The 20,677-nt window shown below is 48.9% G+C and overlaps 1 protein-coding gene across 1 annotated transcript in view; it reads left to right on the top strand.

Moving 5' to 3' along the window:
* Positions 1–20,677, top strand: part of FOXK1 (forkhead box K1) — a 763,857-nt gene that overhangs the window by 201,586 nt on the left and 541,594 nt on the right. The window contains exon 2 of the mRNA XM_069645513.1: positions 304–501. Coding sequence (XP_069501614.1) covers positions 304–501 — 198 coding nt within the window. The remainder of the gene's footprint in view (positions 1–303; positions 502–20,677) is intronic.

The following is a 20,677-nucleotide window of genomic DNA, read 5'->3' on the forward strand; positions in this document are numbered from 1 at the left end:
CTCTTGGAGAGCAAGAAACTGTGTTCTGCGTTTATATGTAGAATTGAGGTGGTAAGGGACTTAATATGGCTGGCTACTAGGCTGCCACTTGAAATGTTTCCCCCGATTAAACTGTAAAATGCACTTGATCTTTTTTTAAATCACCTTTGCATTATGTTTGTTTTTATGGTCTGATAACACTAAAAATGAATAGTGATTGTGGCTAGATGGAGGCAGAATGGTGTGCTTAATTTCATTCATTTCTAGCATTTGTATTAAATTTAGAGTGGTACCTTTTATTTATCACAACTCTTTTAATTGCAGGTGTACTTTCCGATTCCCTAGTACTGTTATAAAGATCCAGTTCACCGCTCTGTATCATAAGGAGGAAATGAAGGAAGAAGCCCCCTCCTCTCCTCTCCGACCACTTTATCCCCAGATCTCGCCATTGAAAATCCACATTCCGGAGCCGGATCTCCGGAGTCTCATCAGTCCTCTCCCCTCACCCACCGGCACCATCAGGTATGAGCATTGCTATTGTTTCTCTTGCGTTTGTAGATTTAGTCTGTGGCAGGGACGGGAGCAGGTAGCAACTTTGTCTCAGCAGGTAGCAAAGTCTTTGTCTAAGAAGGTCCTAAGTGAGGTTTTCAGACCTGCTTTCACATATGTATTCTGTAGATGGGTCCTGGCTGCTTCAGTTAGCGCATATGGAGGCATTGCTGAAGGATGCAACATGAGTGAGCTTCATTCACTGTTACTTCGATTGCGATCTTTTTTGCCATGCTTCAGTATCTGTTTTTTCAGAATCCAGGTGTACAAACCATTTGAGCTTCTGTTGTGGCTACTGCGGCTTGATGTGTTTCATTATACAAGCACTTTGCGTTTTGGCCCTGATGTTCTCAATGGGCTAGATGGGAGTGGCTTCATACAGTGGTATTTTAAAGTTTGCTTGGTTTGTTTGTGCTCCATCCTACTGCAGTAAAGACCTCTGCTGAGATGTTTCACATGAATCCGCTTAAAGCATTTTTCAACAATTTCAAGCTGCCCTCCTCGATATGTGCAGCAAATGGCAAGGTCTGATGGCAGAAGGTACAGCGTATCTTTGAATCTTAGTTGTAGTGCTATTTGCACAACCATTGCTCCCTGCAAGCACTCGACAGCCGAGTAGAGGTCTTGGCATTGGTGCAGTAATTCCCTGCACTCTGATCTTGTTTTATTGTATTTCTGCAATGGGTATAATGGAGCACTGGGTTACATTTAGAAGACATTTACATCATAATGGATCATGTATAAATTGATTACGGCACGCTAGGTACTAGCTCCTGGTTTCTCAGCGGTAACTCCTGCTGATTATGTGATGCCAGATACCCAAGAGCTGCTTTTAGCTCCTACTCATATCGATCCCTGGTGATAGTCATTTGTGGGTGCAAGATGACCGAGGAGGCTGCATTGTGTAAAGGTGTATTTATTTGAGGATGCTGTGGATCGTTTTATGATGGGGGGGGGGTGGCCAAGCAGAACGGTTTGCAGAGCAGGGTAGTCCTGTAGACTAGTTTACAGAGGGAGGCGCGATCCTCACCTGTGGACCAATTTACAGAAGGCAATAGGGTGGTGACTGCCTTTCCAGACAGGTTTAAAAAGGGGGTTGGCTGATGCCTTAGTGGACCAGTTAACCAATGGCAGGGGTGGAAGGGGGTGGTTGCCCTTGCAAAGGGGGGGTGGCTATTGCCCTTTTGGGCAGGTTTCTTAGGGGTGTGGAGGCTTTCCTTGTGGACCGGTTTGCAAAGGGTGGTGGCAGGTGCCCTTGTGGACCAGTTTGTTTACTTTTTATGCGCTTATACAATAACAACATACTGTTTCAAAGCGCCCACGGGGCAAGGGAGGGTGCAGGAGTGGGAAATACGATAACATACATTAAAAACACAAATAAGAGAAGTTAAGGAGGATCGGGGGGAACAGGACGAACCTTCTATGCCTTGTGAGTATTCAGAGGGTGCAAGTAGAGCAAGGGACAAGGCGGGGGGGTTAGTGCTGTGGGGTCTAAGCTCAAGGGTGATCCACAGATGAAGTGCTATGAATGTTGAATGCTACACGGTTTGGCGGCGTCAGGGTTGTAAGTGCAAGCTACCATGGCAGAGGGTGCAAGTGCAGAAAGAGGAATAGGACAAAATGACCGAGGGCAAAAAGTTTGACCCCCAAAAGTCTGACTCCCATTTTTCCGCAGATATATGTGGGGGGTAAAGTTAATAAAAATGTATAGGGGTAAGGTTGGGGGGGACTGTGGGGAGGTCTCCCCCCAATATATATATTTGTGGAAAAATGGTTAAAAAATAGTCACTTTTGGTAGTCCGACTTTTGCATTCGGTCATTTCACGCAGATCCCAGAAAGACGGGAGCTGGGCCGATTGTGTGAGGGAGTTCAGGGCTCTGAGAACGCATAAGGGCCCAGGACACCAATCGCAGCCACTGTGGGATTAGCAGGTGAAAGAAGAAGGGAAGGAGGAGGTGAAGAGGAGAGTCTTGAGGAGCTTCCAGTTTGTAAGAAGATCCTGCTCAAGGCACATGGGGGAGGTGGTTCGATAGGAGGGAGCCAGCTGAGGAAGGCGAACTACCTACCTACCCTTGGTTTAGCAAAACACTTTATGCACACAGTTAGAGCCAGAGGATTCTAGTGGTCTAGAGGGGGAGTATTTAGTAAGATAAAGTTGAAGATGGGTGTGTTCCCCAGAGAGATTCAAAGAAGAGGGATATCTGGTATATGAGTGGAGGGAGTAAACCTGATACAAAATTACTTGCCAATATAAAACATACTCCTACGTCCCGTCCCCTTTCCTCCATACTTATGGGACATCTCTCCGTCCTGTGGGACGGGACCGGAGCACTTTGTAAATAGCATCCACATTTTTTCCAAAAATGTGTCCCTCCTCTCTTTCCTGCGCGGGGCCCAGCACGCGGCCGTAACCCCGCCCACCTTGGCTCCGCATCGCCCGTCAGTCCTTTTCTCCGCGCGATTGGGGCCGGATGCACTTGCATCCTCTGAAGACTTTCTTCCCTTTTTCCCCTCTCTGGCTCTCGCTAGCGTTCGTTTACTAGTGTGTCTGTCTTTTAAACTAGATTTTCCAGACTGTTCATCGTGTCACCGTCGCTTCGCGAGGGCGGATTCCCATCCTCTTTGTTTAGAGTGTTTGGGTCCGGAACACCGTTGGGACTCCTGTTTTTACTGTGACTCCCTTTCAGTCCAGGCACTTCAACGTCGGTTGGAGCGGTGGGAGGTGGTGTTCGGACGGACTCCTCCTTTGCATTTTCAGGCGTTCGACGGGAAGAAAAAACGCCCGGTAAGTTCTTTACTTTTCAGAGCACCCCGGCCGGGGGATACCTTTCCGGGTTCCTCTCGAGCCGGAGGTGCGTTGATCGCTCTGTTACCGGGGTTCGCCCTGAGGTGCCTGTCGGGCCTAATAATTCTACCTGAGTTTTCTCCAAGGGTCTCCGTAAGGGGCCTGTGTCCACCGGAGTACGCTCCGAGGCCCCTCCTGTGGGGGCTGTTTGTAGACCCAGTTCTACTGAGTTGTGGGGTACCGGAGCTTGCTCTGAGACCGCTCTTTCGGCTTCCCTCAAAAACAAAACTGGGGTGCGCCCCGAGGTCTTGGCTGGGCTTGAGGTTACTGAACGGATATTCGAGGTCCGTGCCGATAAGGCTTCTACCGGGCCTAGGTCCGAGGTCCCTCATAGAGGCTAAGGATACCAACAGTTCTGAGGGGCCGGGCAAGGCCCTGTCAGTGACAGCGCACCGCTCCCGCTCTTCTGGTAACACCAGATCTGTTGAGGGGGCAAAGAAGAAAGTTTCTTCTTTTACCGGCAGTGCCGAGGCCCTTCCTTCAAAGGCTCAGTTGGCATGTCGCAGAAACATTCCAGGCCTCATAGTACCGGCTCTGCCGAGGTTCCTTACATTAAGGCTAAAATTAAGACCCCTGACACATCGATGGGGACCCCTGCCTCACTTCCTCACGTGCCGCAGTTCCCCTCAGATGAGGACAAAATGGCGGCCGTTCCTGCCACGACCACAGCGGCAATTTTAGGTACTACCCCTACAACTACGCCATCGGCCCCTGGTGTAGGGTTCGGTCCTTCGGGTGAACCTAAGGTCCCTTGTGCGCATCCTTACCGGCCAGTTTGATTGGAACGCCCGGATGCCTCTTCTGCACAATGTTTCGTTGCCCGCGGGGGCGGCTCCCTTTATTTATGTGGATTCGTCGGTGGAGGGGCCGGTGTGGCACCCTTCTCTGTTACGTCCCTGGATTTGTCCACCTCATGAGAGGCCTCCTCAGGTTCCGAAACAATCTCCTGAGGATGCTTTTTTCGGTAAATTTCAAGCGCTTATGCGCACCGACCCCATGAGGGAATATTTCAAAGAGCTTTTGAAGGAGATATGTCCACCCACGCCTCCGGCTCCACCTGTTCCGATGGTGGTCCCGCCGGCGCCTCCCTTGCCCGTGGTGCCTCCCCCTGCGCTTCCGCCTGTGCCACCATTGTCCCCAGTGGACAAGGCAGTGCCTGACACGGTTCAGCAGGATCCTGACCTGTCAGATGACCCTCAAGGCGATCAGGACAACCAGGACCTTCCCCGCTCTAGCAGAGCTCTCCATGACCGGGTGCTGGACATGAGTTTCTTAGATGTTCTGGTGCCCGAGGCACCTGCTCCGCAGGAGGGTGTGCTTTCTGGGGCGTTCACCTCGTCTCCTTTGGAGCGTACCAGCCTGTTCTTGCAGAAGGACGTTCTGGCCGAGGTCCGTAGAGTTTGGGAAAAACCACACTCGGGACCTTTTGTCAATAAAAAGATTGACGCGAGGTACAGGCTGCATTCTTTGGAAGAAGTGGCCTTGGCGTCTTGTCCGCCTCCCTCCTCCACAGTGGTGGCTGCGGCTACGTTGCAATCCAGGCCTGCAGCATCCTCCTCCGCGACGGCTACTCAGGTCTTGGGAAAGGAGGACAAGCTCCTGGACTCCCTAGGGGGGAAAATCTTTGCCAATTCGGCCTTACAGCTCAGGCAGGCCAATGCAGAATTGATTTTGGCGGGAGCTAACATGCAGATGTGGAGAGGTCTGTCAGAGTTTGAGGAGCACATTCCGGTCGAGAAGTTGGAGGATTTCAGAGGAGGCCTTTCCAATGCCAGGGTCTTGGCCCAGGATCTCCTGGAGGCTGCAGCTCATCACGTAGACACCTCGGCTCGGGGTCTGATGCTTGGGGTTTATACCTGGCGGCAAGCGTGGCTGCATGTCACTAAGTTCTCGAAGGAGGTGCAAGACAAGGTTCTGGACCTTCCATTTGATGGTAAGGAGCTTTTTCACTCTTCTACTGAGGTAGAGCTCACCAAAACCAAAGACAGCACTCAGACGGCTAAATAATTGTCCGTTCTGGTTAAAGCTCCCTTCAAGGCTCAAAGGCCGTTGTCGCAAGGTCGACCTTCCTCTGGTTTTAGGGGCTTCCTCGACCGCAAATCTCGCACAGTGGATACTCCTGCGGGGAATAACTGCCGTAGACAACAGCGTACGCGGTATTTCTCCCGCTCCTCAGTCTCCTCATCAGGTTCAGGTGGCACCGCCACGATAGCCTGCCAAATGAGGGTTTTCTGCGCTCGCACGAGACCCCGGTGGGAGGACGCATTGCGTCTCATTGGGAGGCGTGGCAGGCCATCACAGAAGACAGATGGGTCTTGTCAGTCGCTCGAGCGGGCTTCGGCTTACCTTTACCCCTTACCCCACCCCTCAACCCTCCTTTTCAGCTGTCGGGCTCACCCTCCCTCAAGGCCGAGGTTCAGAAACTTCTGCACCTCAGAGCTGTGGAACCCGTTCCCCTTGGGGAGCGAGGGGAGGGCTTCTACTCCAGGCTGTTTACGGTGCCCAAACCCAACCAGGTTGGCCTGCGCACCATCCTAGACCTTTCCCAGTTCATTCTTTCCCTACCCCAAGAGAAATTCAAGATGATTACGCCCGGCCAAATTCGCTCCTCGTTGCGGGCGATTGGCTCAGCGTGGTGGATCTTCAGGATGCGTACATGCATATCCTGATTTGGAACCCACAAAGGAGATATCGCTGCTTCTCTTTGGGAGAGGAGCACTTCCAGTTTCGGGTGCTTCCTTTTGGGCTCAGTTCGGCGCTGTATGTCTTCACGAAGATGATGTCGGTGATCGCGACCCATCTTCGTCTCCAGGGTATCCATGTGTATCCCTATTTGGACGACTGGCTCCTACGCAGCCCTTGTCCGTTGGCATCAGCAGACAACCTCCAGCCTCTCCTTCAGCTCCTGTTCCATCTTGGGCTGTCGGTGAACTGGCGGAAAATCCTCCATAACAGTCTCACAGGACCTAACTTTCCTGGGTTTTCGTTGGAACACGATAGACTACCGAGTGTATCTGACCGGGGACAGAATGGCGGATCTGTTGGCCACGTGTCAGATGTTTGCGCAGTCAGAGAGCATGTCGTCCTGGTGGTTCCAGAGGCTTCTTGGCCTCATGGCATCGTGTGTACTGGCTCTTCCTCTTGCTCGTCTCAAAATGAGATGGACCCAGATGGCTCTTCGGAGTTCCTGGCGTCAGGTTGTGGACCCAGATTCCAAGCGGATAATGTTTCCGGATTCCATGAGAGTGGACCTGGACTGGTGGTCATCTCTCAGCAACCTGTCGGTGGGCGCGGGGTTCCAGGACCCAACCCCCATGGTGACGATCACGACAGACTCCTCCCTTTTCGAGTGGGGTGCGACGTTAGATCTTCTTCAGGTCTCGGACCACTGGTCACCTCAGGACAAGCTCCTGCACATAAATCATTTGGAGCTTCTGGCGATTTTTCTGTCGCTCAAGGTGTTCAGACCTCTCATTGTCAACAAGGTGGTCTGCATAAGAACGGACAATGTGGTATCAATGTATTACATAAACGAGCAAGGGGGAACAAAGTCTCCCCCTCTCGTGGACCTGTCCATCCAGATTTGGGAGTGGGCCGTGCTTCATGGGGTCTGGCTGCTTGCAGTGCACATCCCTGGCCAGCTGAATGTCACCGCGGATGCCCTCAGCCGGCGGACAGTGGTCAGCTACGAGTGGGAGCTGAAGGCAGAGATCCTCTCATGGATTTTCTCGCGTTGGGGCACACCGGAGGTGGACCTCTTCGTCACGGCGGTAAACAAGAAGCTTCCTCAGTATGCCTCCTGAGGGTGGCTGGGAGCCTCCTCTCTGGGGGACACACTCGAGATTCCATGGCACAACATGAGAGCTTACGCCTTCCCGCCTCTTCCTCTGGTTCATCGAGCAATTTGGAAGTTGAAGAGTTCTGTCAACTGTTCTCTTCTACTGATAGCTCCGTGGTGGCCTGCCAGGTTTTGGTTCTCAGAACTTCAACACCTGTCGGTGTGTCCGCCGATCAGGTTACCAGTAACTCCCGATCTTCTTCACCAAGGGGAACAGCAGATGTGGCACCCCTCCCCACAATCGCTCAACTTGGTGGCATGTTGCCTGAGTTCACGTCTCTAGAGCCTTTGGGTTTGTCTGCAGATAACATGCGCATTATCCAGGCAGCCAGGAAACCCTCGACCAGATCCCAATACAAGAGTAAATGGCTCAGGTTCTGTCATTGGTGTTTGGAGAAAGAATTGGACTCGAGGGTGGCGACGATTGACACTGTGCTGTCCTTTGTCTCCTCCCTAGCAGAGTTAGGGGTTCATGTTCTGTCTTGCAGGACTTATCTCTTGGCGATTTCCGCTTACCTCTCTACAGACCGCTGTTCTTATTCTTTAACTAGCCCGGTGGTGAAGAGACAGTTTGCTGGTTTGACATGCCTCTACCCTCCGGTTCGTAGTCTGCACCCGCCTTGGGAGCTAAATGTAGTCCTGACGGCGCTGTGCCATAAACCTTTCGAGCCAATGGCTACGGTTGACCTCAAGTACGTGTCCTGGAAAGTGTCCTTTCTGGTCGCCGTTACATCAGCGAGGAGAGTGAGTGAGCTCCAGGCATTGTCGGTGGAGCATCCTTTCTTGGTCTTTCACAAGGACAAGGTAGTCCTTCGGACGAACCCAGCTTTCCTACCAAAGGTAGTGACCGAATTCCATCTGAATCAGTTGATTTCCCTTCCGGTCTTTTTTCCGAACCCTGCCTCGGAGGCCGAAAGGGTTCTACACTGCCTGGATGTCCGAAGAGCTCTTAAGTTCTACCTGGACAGGACTGCCGAGCTTCGGAGCTCCTCCCAACTGTTTGTGACCTTCGGTAAACCCCATGGCATGCCGGCGTCTAAGGCATCCATTTCAAGATGGATTGCTGCCTGTATCACAGAATCCTTCACCGTCCAAAAGCTGAAACCTCCTAAGGGTATCCATGCACATCAGGTGCGAGGCAAGGCAGCTGCGGTTGCTTTTCAGAAGTATGTTCCCTGGGAGTCCATCGCTACAGCGGCTACTTGGGCCTCCCCATCTGCTTTCTGTAAGCATTACTGCCTCGATATGAGCTCTAGGGCTGACGCTCAGTTCGGCCAGGCTGTGCTGAAGAACCTTTTTCAGTAAGGGGTATTTCCATCCACCCATAGTTCCTGTAAGGAGTGCTTGGGAATCTCCAATAAGTATGGAGGAAAGGGGACGGGATGTAGGAGTATTACCAGGTTACTCACCGTAGTGACCACCTTACTCCTAGTCCATAGTCCCCTTACCTTCATACGCCCGCCCGCTGTCTCCTCTAACAAGGTTCCTCTGTTATTGCTAATGGGTCTTGGACCCTGCGATACAAAAGGACTGATGGGCGATGCGTGGGGCGGAGCCAAGGTGGGCGGGGTTACGGCTGCGTGCCGGGCCCCGCGCATTAAAGAGAGGAGGGACAAATGTTTGAAAAAAATGTGGATGCTTTTTACAAAGTGCTCCGGTCCCGTCTCACAGGATGGACAGATGTCCCCATAAGTATGGAAGAAAGGGGACTATGGACTAGGAGTAAGGTGGTCACTACGGTGAGTAACCTGGTAAGTCTCCAAAAAGACAGAGATTCGGGAGGATCGAGCAGAAAGTCTCTTGGAGAAATCCTCCTCCTCTTCTTCGTCCAAAAAATCAAAGAAGCGATGACATAAATCTTCTTCTTCCTCTTCCTCCTTGTCTGACAGAAGGGTTGTATCCTCCCCTTCCAAGCACGATTCCCCTGAAAAATGGGAGGCCTTCAGGGCTTCGCTGCTAAAGAATTTAGAGAATGCGGCCCAAACCCGCTTGAAAAAGCCGCATGAAGATCATGCCCCTGTCCACGCCAAAAGTGACAGTGGGAGATCAAAGACCAGGCATGCTAGAGCCGACAAAGTCGAGGGTGTCATCGGGGGAAAGCTCTCGGACACCTCATGAAACAAGAGTGAAACCACTGGTGCATAAATCAGGGGTGACGGCTGACAAAATGGCGTCCACATCGAAGTCGAATATCGACTCGACGCAGTCTCGACAATTTCGAGGCCGCCGCCGAAGATGGCATCTAGACCTTGCGCGCCGGCGTTGAGGTCTCCCTCAAGGACGTCGAAGCTTCCTTTGAAACCGCAGAAGCCAGCGTCTATATCATCGACTCCTTTGGCGAGGCATTCTTTCATTCTGATGCCAAAATCGACGCCTTTGTCAAAGCCTAGATAAATGCCACCCTTTTCACCACAGAAGATCTTCCATCCACAACCCAGGCAAGAATTCTTTAGTTCTATGTCCTCTATTTACAAGTAGCAATCCTCTGAAGAGGGTGTTATTTCAGCTGGGGTTAGGTTTGGAACTAAAGAGGTTCCTGAGGAGTTGATAAACCCAAACTCTAAGATGTCTGATCTTTATGATTGCCTTCAGACAGCCAGTGGCCTAGATACTTCCCCTGAAGTAGTTTGAGAAGCCAGACCCTGCAGATCATGCAGACTCTGGCTATGTAAACCTAATCTTACGCTCACCTGGTATCCACAGGGACGCCACCCAGGCGGGTTACACGCTGGTATGCTTCTCAGCTTTGCCCAGATGTGGTCTGCGGGGAAGGTTCTGCCTGGTGGTAGAATTAGGCGTGCTCTCCGTCCTGCCTTCTTTGCAGGGGTGCGTTTTCTTTCATGGGCGTGTGCGGTCCAGTTACTTCACTGAAGCCGACCCGTTTGATATTGTTCAGGTAGGTCTTATTGCTGTTCTTTAGTTTTGTTGCTATCCTGTATGCCTTTCTTTTATAAGGTCTTTTTCCTCCCTTAGGTATGCAGAGCTTCAGCGCGGAGAACTGGCTTGGTTGAGCCCCGCTGGTAAATGATGGCGCATTAAGAGCGCTTTGATGTGGTAAGTAAGCTCTATGCGCAGGCTGCGAGTCTTGCCTTTGCTAACCTGTGTTTTTCTTCCTTGTAGGTCGCGGTGTTCTTCAGCACGAGTAGAATGTCCGGAATGGTGCCAGCCGTGAGGGGACCAGCCAGGTAAGCCTTTTGAGCAGTTCATAATTTTTAAATGTCTCTACTGCTTTCTTTAATGTTGCCTATATCTTCCGCTTTCAGGTCGTACTGTCCGGGAGGCGTGCTGATTCAAGGAATCTGTTCTCAGAAGCTGTGAGTGGTTAAAGATGAAGACTGCAGGTAAGATGCTGCTGCTAATGATGTTCCTTTTGTCTCCTTGCAAGTTCTGCTTCTACGAGGTTCGAGGGAATAACTGGCAAGCTGCAAAGTAACGCGAAGCGTGTTGTCTTGCTCGGGTGTGGTTTAAATAGCCCCACCAAAATAGTTCAGGTAAAGTAGTCCCTAGGCTACCACACCCAAAACACTAGACTGCATAGCTTGGTTCCTGGGAACCAAGCTATGTGGATGCCTCCATGTTGGCTGGCAACACAAGTAGTTCCCAAGCACATGTTTCTCATGTTAGATGAGCCTGGTGCCATAGGTGCCAGGAGTGGCCCCAAGAGGGCTTTGGAAAAGGATGCCTGGCTCTAGAGGCCCGAGTCCTGACTCCACCTGGCCAATGGGTTTGCCAGAGGGGGTTTTGGGCAAGGGTCGTGACACCTAATGGGAAGAGTCATTGACTTCATGGGATGGAAAATAGCTTCTCCAAGGTTTGACCAAGACGATATGACAAACATCCTTAATGAGGGACCTCAAAGGGACCCTGTCCTCCCTTTCCGTAAGACATTGCAAAAAAGGGTGATAGCAACTTGGGATACCCGAGACTCTGGACCTGCAGTAAATAAAATTTTATAGGGAAGTACAAACCATCCTCATCCAATCCTGAGTACCTGTCAAAGCATCCCTCATCAGAAAGCTTGGTGGTACAGGCTGCAACCTCCACTAGATAGTCAGTTTACCCTTCAATACCACTTGATAGGGATGACAAAAAATGTGGTGCTTTGGGCCCGGAAAGTCTTCTCTTCGGGCAGCATGGCCCTTAAACCTACGAATGTAACCTGGCAAGGCTTATATACACCCTGTGGGACTGTATGACATCAGCGGCTGAACACATCCCGGAGGGTGAGGAACGGGATGGTTTGCTGGCAATAGTAAGAGCTGGAAAGGAGACTATGGAGGAATGCCTCCAGTCAGGATTGGACACTGCTCATAGTGTAAGCAGATCCATGGCATCTAGCACGGTCCTACGCAGATTTACATGGCTGAGGAAATCTGGTTTTGCACATGACGTGCAATCCAGGTTACTCCATATGCCCTTTCACGGCTTGAGGCTGTTCGGCAGCAAGGCGGATGAGAGCTTGGAGAAGCTGCAGACCTCTAAAGCGGCAGCTAAATCACTCAGCGCTGCTATAAGGCAGCCTCAGCAACACTCCTACACAGGGTCATCTTCCTGGAGGAGCTGTCCCTTTAGTTTCTACTCCTCCTTTGGAACAGGGAAGGCACAGGCCAGTCAAAGAGATCAACCGAGAAAAACCCCTTGTGGTGGAAAAGGGAAAAGGTGCTAGATCAGCCCCAGCAGCGGCTACTACCTCCTCAGCCACTGCTGCAGCCGCTGCAAAGCCACTCTGAGGTCTTGACCCACAAGTCCCCGGTGGGAGGCAGGATTACTGGGTATCTGAGCGAATGGCGGGACATTACGTCAGATTCCTGGGCGCTGGAGATTGTGACCCATGGTTACTGCCTTCGTTTTCGACAAAGCCCGGAAGATCATCCACTGGGAAGCAATTCTGTGCAGGAGATTTTAGTCCTGCTAGAGAAAGGTGCAATAGAACATGTAGCGGAGAGGAACAAGGTTTGGTACTCCCCTTATTTCCTCATTCCCAAGAAGGACGGAGGATTGAGACCCATCTTGGACTTAAGAAATTTGAACAAATTCCTCAGGAAGGACAAGTTCAAGACTGTGAACCTTTCTCAGATCCTTCAGGGTCTTCAACCTCAGGACTGGCTGTTTTCATTGGACCTTCAGGATGCTTACTTTCATGTGCCAATCCATCTCAAGCACAGAAAGTACCGGTTGGCGGTCCTCACTACCCGTTTCGAGTTCTGCCATTTGGGCTGACCCCGCCCGAGGGTTTTCACCAAACTGATGGCTGTGGTGGCAGCGAATCTCAGGAAAGGGGGGGATTCATGGCTACCCTTACCTGGACGATTGGCTAATCAGGGCAAGTTCACTCGAACGAGCCCAGGAACATCTGACCATGACCTGCCACTACTTCACTTTTGGACAGATGCGCATGCGGGCTTAATCCCTTCTATTCTTTGGACACAGAACATAGGTATTGGGACCTATGAAATCCAAGAACCACTTTGTTATGCGGCTGCAACAAGAACAGGATTACCTGCAGAACTTTAGTTCACTGATTAACATTCAAGATTGTGTGGCACATTACTGCCTGACGTCCTATTTACGGCTCCAAACCACATATGTAAAACTATGCGCAGCAGGACTTCCAATCTTTTGGACTGCCTTAGAATTCATGCCTGGGACACCATTCAAGAACGCTTTGTCTTAAGGACGACCGAATGGTCGAAACACGTGTCGGCTGTAACGTGAATAATAAACCACCACACACTTATTTGGATGATTGCATCATAATTGATGTTTGAAGTACTTATTAAATTGAACTTTAATTGTCTATTGGACATTTGATCATAGAGAGTACTGCGTGACTTGGCAACACGCCCTTTTATTTTGCTAGTACTATTTGTAGGTTATTTGGGGAACACTAAGTGTTGCACCTGCTGCAGTCAACCTTACTGATTAATAGAAAGCTTGGTGCACTGCAAATTGTTACTCCCCACACCTCAGTGCTGTCTTTCACACTTCTTGCACAGACTGGGCTTGTCCCTCAATTACAAGAAGTCACAAATGATTCCACTCCAAAAGCTCCAATTCATTGGAGCAGTCCTGGATACTTCCTCAGGCACAGCCTCGCCTCCCGTGGAGAGAGCTTACCACATTCTGCAGATGGTAACAAGATTTCAAAATGCCCAACATATGCCGGCCTTCGATTTTCTGAGGTTGCTCGGCCTCATGGCATCCTGCATTTTTCTGGTGCCAGAGGCCAGATTGAGAATGAGCTCACTTCAATGGGCCCTCAGGACTTAATGGTCCCAATTTTCGGGGTTATGTCAGATCTTCTGCAAGTCCCGACCAGAGTGGCTCACAATCTTCTATGGTGGGCTTGCGAGGAGAATATCCTCAAGGGAGAATCTTTTTGGCAACCATGGCCGTAGATAACCGTAGTGACGGACCCCTCACTAACGGGGTAGGGAGTTCATACTAACGATCTGACAATCGGCGGTCGTTCGTCTGCATTGGTGTCCAAACTACACAACAACCTTTTGGAGCTGAGGGCAATTAGACTAGCGCTGAAGGCCTTTCTGCCCGCTGTACGGGGAAAGAATGTCCTGATAATGACGGACCACACAGTGGCCATGTACTACCTCAACAAGAGATGAGGCGTAGGGTCACTACCACTGTTCAGAGAGGCAATGCAGCTCTGGTTCTGGGCAATGCAAGAAGGAATCTGTCGGCAGTTCACCTAGCTGGAGAGCAGAACACGGCAGCGGATGCTTTGAGCAGGCAGAGCACAGTTTCACACGAATGGGAACTAGCTCAGGAAGTCCTTCAAGAGATCTTCACCCTTTGGGGGACCCCTCAAGTGGATCTGTGACCAGTGTCAACAAAGTAAGAACTGTACTGCTCAAGGGAATTTCCTCCGAGAGGAGTTCTAGGGGACACGTTGCGTGGTGAACTGGGAATTTCTATTCCTATACGCGTTTCCTCCAGTCCCTGTGATTCCTCATGTAATCAGGAGTTTGAGAAAGATCAGGAAATCCATGATCCTAATTGCCCCGGATTGGGCCAGGAGGACATGGTACCTGGATCTTCTGGACATGTCTATCTGCCCACCAATACGTTTTCCACAAAGAGAGGATCTTCTCTCGCAAGAGGAAGGTCGGGTTCTCCATCCAGAGGTCAAGACATTGAAACCTTCACGTATGGTTTCTGAGAAGCTGAGATATAAGGATTGGGACCCTAGGATGACACAATGGAGATCTTGCTTTCGGCCAGAAGGCCAGCAACAAAATCCTTGTACCGGTGTAGTTGGAACAAGTTCAGTAACTGGTGCAAGGATAATAATTTGAATCCATTCTTATGTAATACTGCTACAGTACTTTCTTTCCTTTTACACTTGGCCAATTTGGGGCTCCAAGTTGGTACAATAAAAGGATATTTAGCAGCGCTATCTATTTTTAAGCGCTCCTCTGAAGAGGTTTCTTATTTTAAAATGCATTTATAGTTACCCAGTTTCTAAAAGGCCTAACAAATGTGTACTCTCCAACACCTTTTCAGGTACCCATCTGGGATTTAAATTTAGTTTTAAAATTTTTCATGTGTGCCCCCTTTGAGCCTTTACATTCTTGCCCGTTAAGGCTCCTCACTTTGAAAACAATTTTAATATTGGCTATAACATCAGCCCGCACGGTGAGTGAGTTGCAGGCTCTCTTGTAAGCCTCCTCACACCATTTTCCATAAGGACAAGGTCATTCTAAAGGTCAAACCATCCTTCTTACCTAAAATAGTCTCTGATTTCCATCTGTCACAGAAAACTACCTTACCCTCTTTTTACCCTCCACACGCAAGTAAAGAGGAGAGATTGCACAGACTGGACCCAAAAATGCTCTGTTTCTACATTTATAGACTAGCGAATTACCGACAAAGTGACCAAGTGTTTGTTGGATATACTGGACACAAATTGGGCCTTGGAGTGTCTAAACAAACTCCATCCAGATGGATAATTCTGGCAATTTCGGAGTGCTACAAATTGGCTGGGAAGGAACACCCAGATGGGCTCAGGTCTCATTCAACCAGAGGCATGGCAACTTCCACTGCTCTTCAGAGGGGTGTTCTGGTTCAGGATATTTGTGCGGCGGCCACCTGGTCGTCAGTGTACACTCTCGTAAAACATTACTACTTGGACTCTACATCTTATCAAGGAGGCCTCTTTGCAAAAGCCATCCTTCATTCAGTCCATGATTGACATCTCTGGTACTCCCTCCTCCAAATTCTTATGCTTTGGGAGCCTCTCTAAGATGAGGAATACGTGGGAGGACACACTCCATTCCAAGAACAAGTTATTTACCAACTGTAATGTTCTTCGACTGGATGTTCCTCCCACGTATTCCTCATCGACCCTCCCAACCTACCCCTCCGTACAGTTTTCCGCCAGTTGCACTCGAACTTCCTTAAGAGCTGAAGGTCTTTGAAAGCCTGATCAACTGATGCAACCATTAACACTGTAAAAACAGAACTGAGCTAACGGGCGCGGCTCAAGCCCTTTTATACTGCGGTTTAAGTCGACGCTCAACGGCGACCCTCGAGAGACGACTCGGTGGCTTCGAGCACAGCGCCCTCTGGTGACATTTTTTTCTGAAGCAGCAAAGCTGGGAGACAAGATATCTAAGATGAGGAATACGTGGGAGGACACAATCCATTCAAAGTGTGTCTTGCAGTTTATTTTTAGTAGACGTCTTGCTGTCGTGTTTTGGGTGAGTTGCATTTTATTGGGGTGGTATTCGGACATGCTATGGCGCAGGCTGTTTCTGTAGAGTATTCTTGGCAATATCAGACAAATGTTGGCAAGGGGGTGGTGTGGGAAACCTAGGTATGGAAGGATGCATCAAATTGATCGTAGGTGAAAGAAACCTATTCATACTATTGAGTTGGCCTGTGATTCACGTGTGAATCTACTGTGCAGGAGTATTCTCATATGTTGTATTACTTGTGATGTTTCTGGTCTTTTCCCCATTTCCGTGGTCCACAGCAGCAAAGTTTGCATTTCGTTGTTGCATGGAGTGATCAGCCTTCCTGATTTGTGTAGGTTTGTTTTGGTCCTTCAAAGGCTTTATTTTGTTGAGGCACTTGTTGAAGTCTGTGCTAGTAGTCATCTTGAAAATTGTAATTTTAGCATGTTAGTGTTTATTGATTAGTTTCATGAGAGGTGTCATGAATATGTTGGAGAGGCAAGAGTTGATCCTTGGGGGATGGTGCAATATCTGGTTCTGGTTGGTGAGGTGAAAGGAGATCGATATTCTTTTTCGGTTCAGTCTGCGAGGAAGGATTTTAACCACTGCAGTGAAGAGTTGTTGAGGCCGGATTCTCGATAAAGGTTGTGTGGACTTTTGAAGCCTTCACAGTTTACCAAAAAAAATAATCCTGCCACTCTGCATTGCTCAAAGAGCATCAAAAATACGCCCTTCTCTTTACTCATAGCAAAATTATGGAACTGTATCCCAAAAGAAATCAGGACAGCCGTTCATATAACTTTTCAGATACTGTTAAAAAACCTGGCTATTTAATAACCAGATTAGAGGTCAATAAAAAACACTAAAGATATAAAACCAACTACTACGATAACCACCACAACGCGAACAAACACCTTGTCAATGAATGAACACAAGGAAGAAAACTCCTTTCAGGAAACGCAACAAACAGCCCAAAAACTGAATAGCCCAAATAACACAGGACCAACTCTCCCAAGATCAGACCTCACATCTGGAAACCTAGACCTTTACTGAAGGAGCACAAACCACATGGAGAATTCAGCCACACAGATGCTAGCTCCTCCTGGTTCTACCAAAACCAACAGTTGAGCACAGACGCCTCCTTTTCTCCTTCTAACCACTCACCTTCAGAGTCACAAGAGCACCTGGAGTGGAGACCATGAAAATGGCAGTGGTGTGCACTACAAATTCAAATAACCAAACATGAATCCATAAAAATCATTTAAAGTGTTCTTTGCACATTTCCAGTGGTGGCTATTTTGCAATTTAAAAAAAGTCTGCATGCCGAAACTCTTCCCCCAACCGCTTAATCCTTCTGATAACGATGTGAACGCTCTGGATAAACGTGCTTTCAAATCTTCCCATTTGTGGCTTGTGTTTTTAAAATAATTTGCTTTTGTGTCCAATCCCTGTCTTTGTCCAGTGGAACATCCTCTTTAAGGAGCAAGCAACCAGACCATTTTTCGCATAACATACAATGTCCTAGGGGAACCTACAACGCGCCATGCATGGGCATCGCCCTGCTCCAACTCTGCACATTCAGACTACCATTAGCCACTCCTCCTCTGGTTTTAAAAAGCATTTTGCATGTAAGTGAAACTGAAGCAAAGCAAATCATAATCATAAGGCCAAAACGCTCTGTAACATAGGGAAGCCAAGATTGGAAGTCAAGATCTTCTGATTCCAAAATTGGCACTTGACCCATTACCTCCATTGCCCTCCTCACCTTTCTTATTTGATATAGTACTTCATGCAGGTTTCAACTTTATCTCTAAGAATTTCCACCTTTGTTCTATATGAAGGCTGAAGCGAGGGTGGAGGATGTATGCCCAAGATTGTCAAGGATCACAAAAAGGGATAAGGTTTTGACACCCTCTCCCGAGCCACAGAAGCCAAATAGATCGACCCCTCCCACTGTGTTTGGCACAGGCTCCTGATGTTAGAATAAGAGGTGACCACGTGGCAGCCAATGGGGGGGGTGGGGGCGGGGAAGAGGGATTGGGGAGCGGTTGTGGATGGGTAAGGGGTAGTAGGAACACCGGGAAAAGGGATAAGGGATTCCTAGTTTGGATAGGTAAGGGGATTTTCAGGGAAAAGAACATACACATAGAGTTACAATACTAACCCGCCTGACAACCTGTGTGCTATAATACTTGTCGTGACTAATAACCTCCTATTAGAACCTTTCCTCCTGCCTATTACTGTATTATAGTACCACTTTATACCTTTCTAACACAACATAATGCACTAACATGACATAGCACACGAAACAAACATAACATGAAGCAGGTCTCTAATACGTAGTTTTATAGAGACGCACCTAATACCTTGCAACTCTGGCGAGTAACACATTGAACATATATCAAGATGTGACATTGAAATACTGAATCACAAGAGCAAGCGGTGTGTAACAAACACAGGAATTATTCCCTTAATGAGAGAAACCAAACACATGGCCCTGTGGGCACGCAAAAGCAAACATGAGTAGCAAAACATTGAAAGGGAGATCCCTAGAAGCATGTAATGCTGCTTACCCAAACTTAAGGTTGAACGTAAGCGTGGGCATTGTTGTCCGTAAATCTTCATTCAAGGCAACTATGCATGTAATGTTCTTTAAGACCTTAGAACACCTTATGTACTCCAATTCCCACTGCTTTAACCCTTTGCCTTTTTTCAACTACAGCAATGCACGGAAGTATAATGAATCCAACATGCCCTCATGAATTTCCCAAGCACTTTACTGAAGGTTTGGGCCTCCCGAGGGACGACCCGGACCAGAATCCGCTGAGCGTAGAATCACCGGACCGGCTTCGTGTTCTCTGTCATAGCCCGGGATGAAGGTGATTAATCATTCCTTCGGCATCCCAGAGATGTCCAGAACTCCCTGCCGCTGTGACTGCCCGTGCTGCATACCATTAATAAGCCACACCTAAGCATGGGCGACAGGTGGTTAAAGTAGGCATTGCAATTAGCCTGCAGCTGTTCTTCCGCGCAAAGCGCGGATGACTAAAGTTTCCCCCAAGGCTGCTGGGAACTGTAGTGTCTTATCACTTTATATGTTTCCTTGCTCCCCAGCCTCAATTCCTGACAGTACCTCCTCTCCCATGGCTCTTCCCAGGGCCAGGCTTGTCCGGATGTTTCAAATGAAATGGACACCCCGGTCTGGGCGCATGAGCGGCACTCGCAGGTTGTCATGAACAATCTTTAGGACCATAGCCATTCCACTGAATCAAATACCACAATCCCTGCTGCCTTCTCCTAGAGTTCAGAATCCGCTTCACCTTCTATTCCTCTTGCCCATCCTTCATAATCACTGGAGGCATCTGCGTACGGATTCCAGGTGCTGTGGGTTTTAGCAGAGACACATGGAATACCGAGTGTATCTTGAAATTGACAGGTAGATGTAATTTAATAGCCACTGAAGAAACGCACTGTAAAATTTCATAGGGGCCAATGAAACGTGGCACAACTTTGCGTGCTCCTACCAGCTGTAAATTGTGTGTGGATAACCATACTCTGTCCCCTACCTTATATTTGGGGGCTTCCTGCCGTTTCTTGTCTGCTTGCTTCTTTTAGGCCGCTTTGACCTTCTCCAAATTGAATCGTGCCTTCCGTCTAATGCCTAGAAGCAACTGTTTCCTTTCCTGTAATACAGGAATCTGTTCCATTTCTGGTAAATTATCTGGCAACATATTTTGTTCATGTCCATACAAACATTAATTTGGAGCTATACCAAGTGGAGCATGTTTGGTATTGTTGTACGTAAATTCTGCTAGCCATAACGCTCGTACCCATTACTCTGCCATCCCCCAAATAACAACGTAAATACTATTCCAAGGTCTGATTGACTCTCTCTGTCTACCCATCTGTCTGGGGATTATAGCTTGTGGACAGGGCACAGTCAACTTTCAACAATGGACAGAAAGCATGCCAAAACTTGGAAGTAAATTGAGGCCCTTGATCTGAAACAATACTTTGAGGAAGACTGTGCAATCTTACGATGTGTTGCAGAAATAACTCGTCAAGTTGCCCTGCGCTAGGTATATCAACACATTGAACCTTCCTCAACATTGCAAGCCTATTCGCCGGCAGGTGAGAAGCCGGCCCGCCTCCAAAGGCCTTGCTACCAATACCAAGGCTTCCTGTCCTGAGCCTGTCCAGAGTCGAAAGAAGCCAGGGCCAGGAACTCTGTGCATTTTGCGCTGCAACTACTTGACTTTGTGCCTGGATGCTAGTACCTGGCTACCTGGTAAGCACTACCCTGCTCTGCACTGATTGACCTGCCGCTACTCACTGTGCTCTAACGTCTACCACGCATTTCGACTTTGCTAAATGCCACTCGACTATGTATGCTATTACCATCACGTTACAAATTGCAACCTGTGATCTTCCCCCATGTGCTCCACCCCATCACACTATGCCCGTGCTGTCGTACCCTCTATTTCGATCACTTGCACTGAAATCATCGCGGTGCATGATAGCTGTACATATTGTCTTCCTTGTTCATACTGCTAACACCTTATAATGTTAACGCTGCCTTTGCCTTAAACAGCGAGTTGTGCTTTATCCGAAAGGGATGTCTGTGATTATAACCTGTACCTGCCTCTTGATCTAAGTCTCAATTAACCGCCTAGTAAGAACATATCTCCCTACAAACTAGCATGGCTGTCTTGTTATTGGTAACCTTTTGACTTGCTCGTATGTGCCATAGAACAGTATTACTTCTCCTATTA

This window comes from Ambystoma mexicanum, chromosome 2p (genome assembly GCF_040938575.1).
Source record: "Ambystoma mexicanum isolate Mex_15411 chromosome 2p, UKY_AmexF1_1, whole genome shotgun sequence".
NCBI lineage: Eukaryota > Metazoa > Chordata > Amphibia > Caudata > Ambystomatidae > Ambystoma > Ambystoma mexicanum.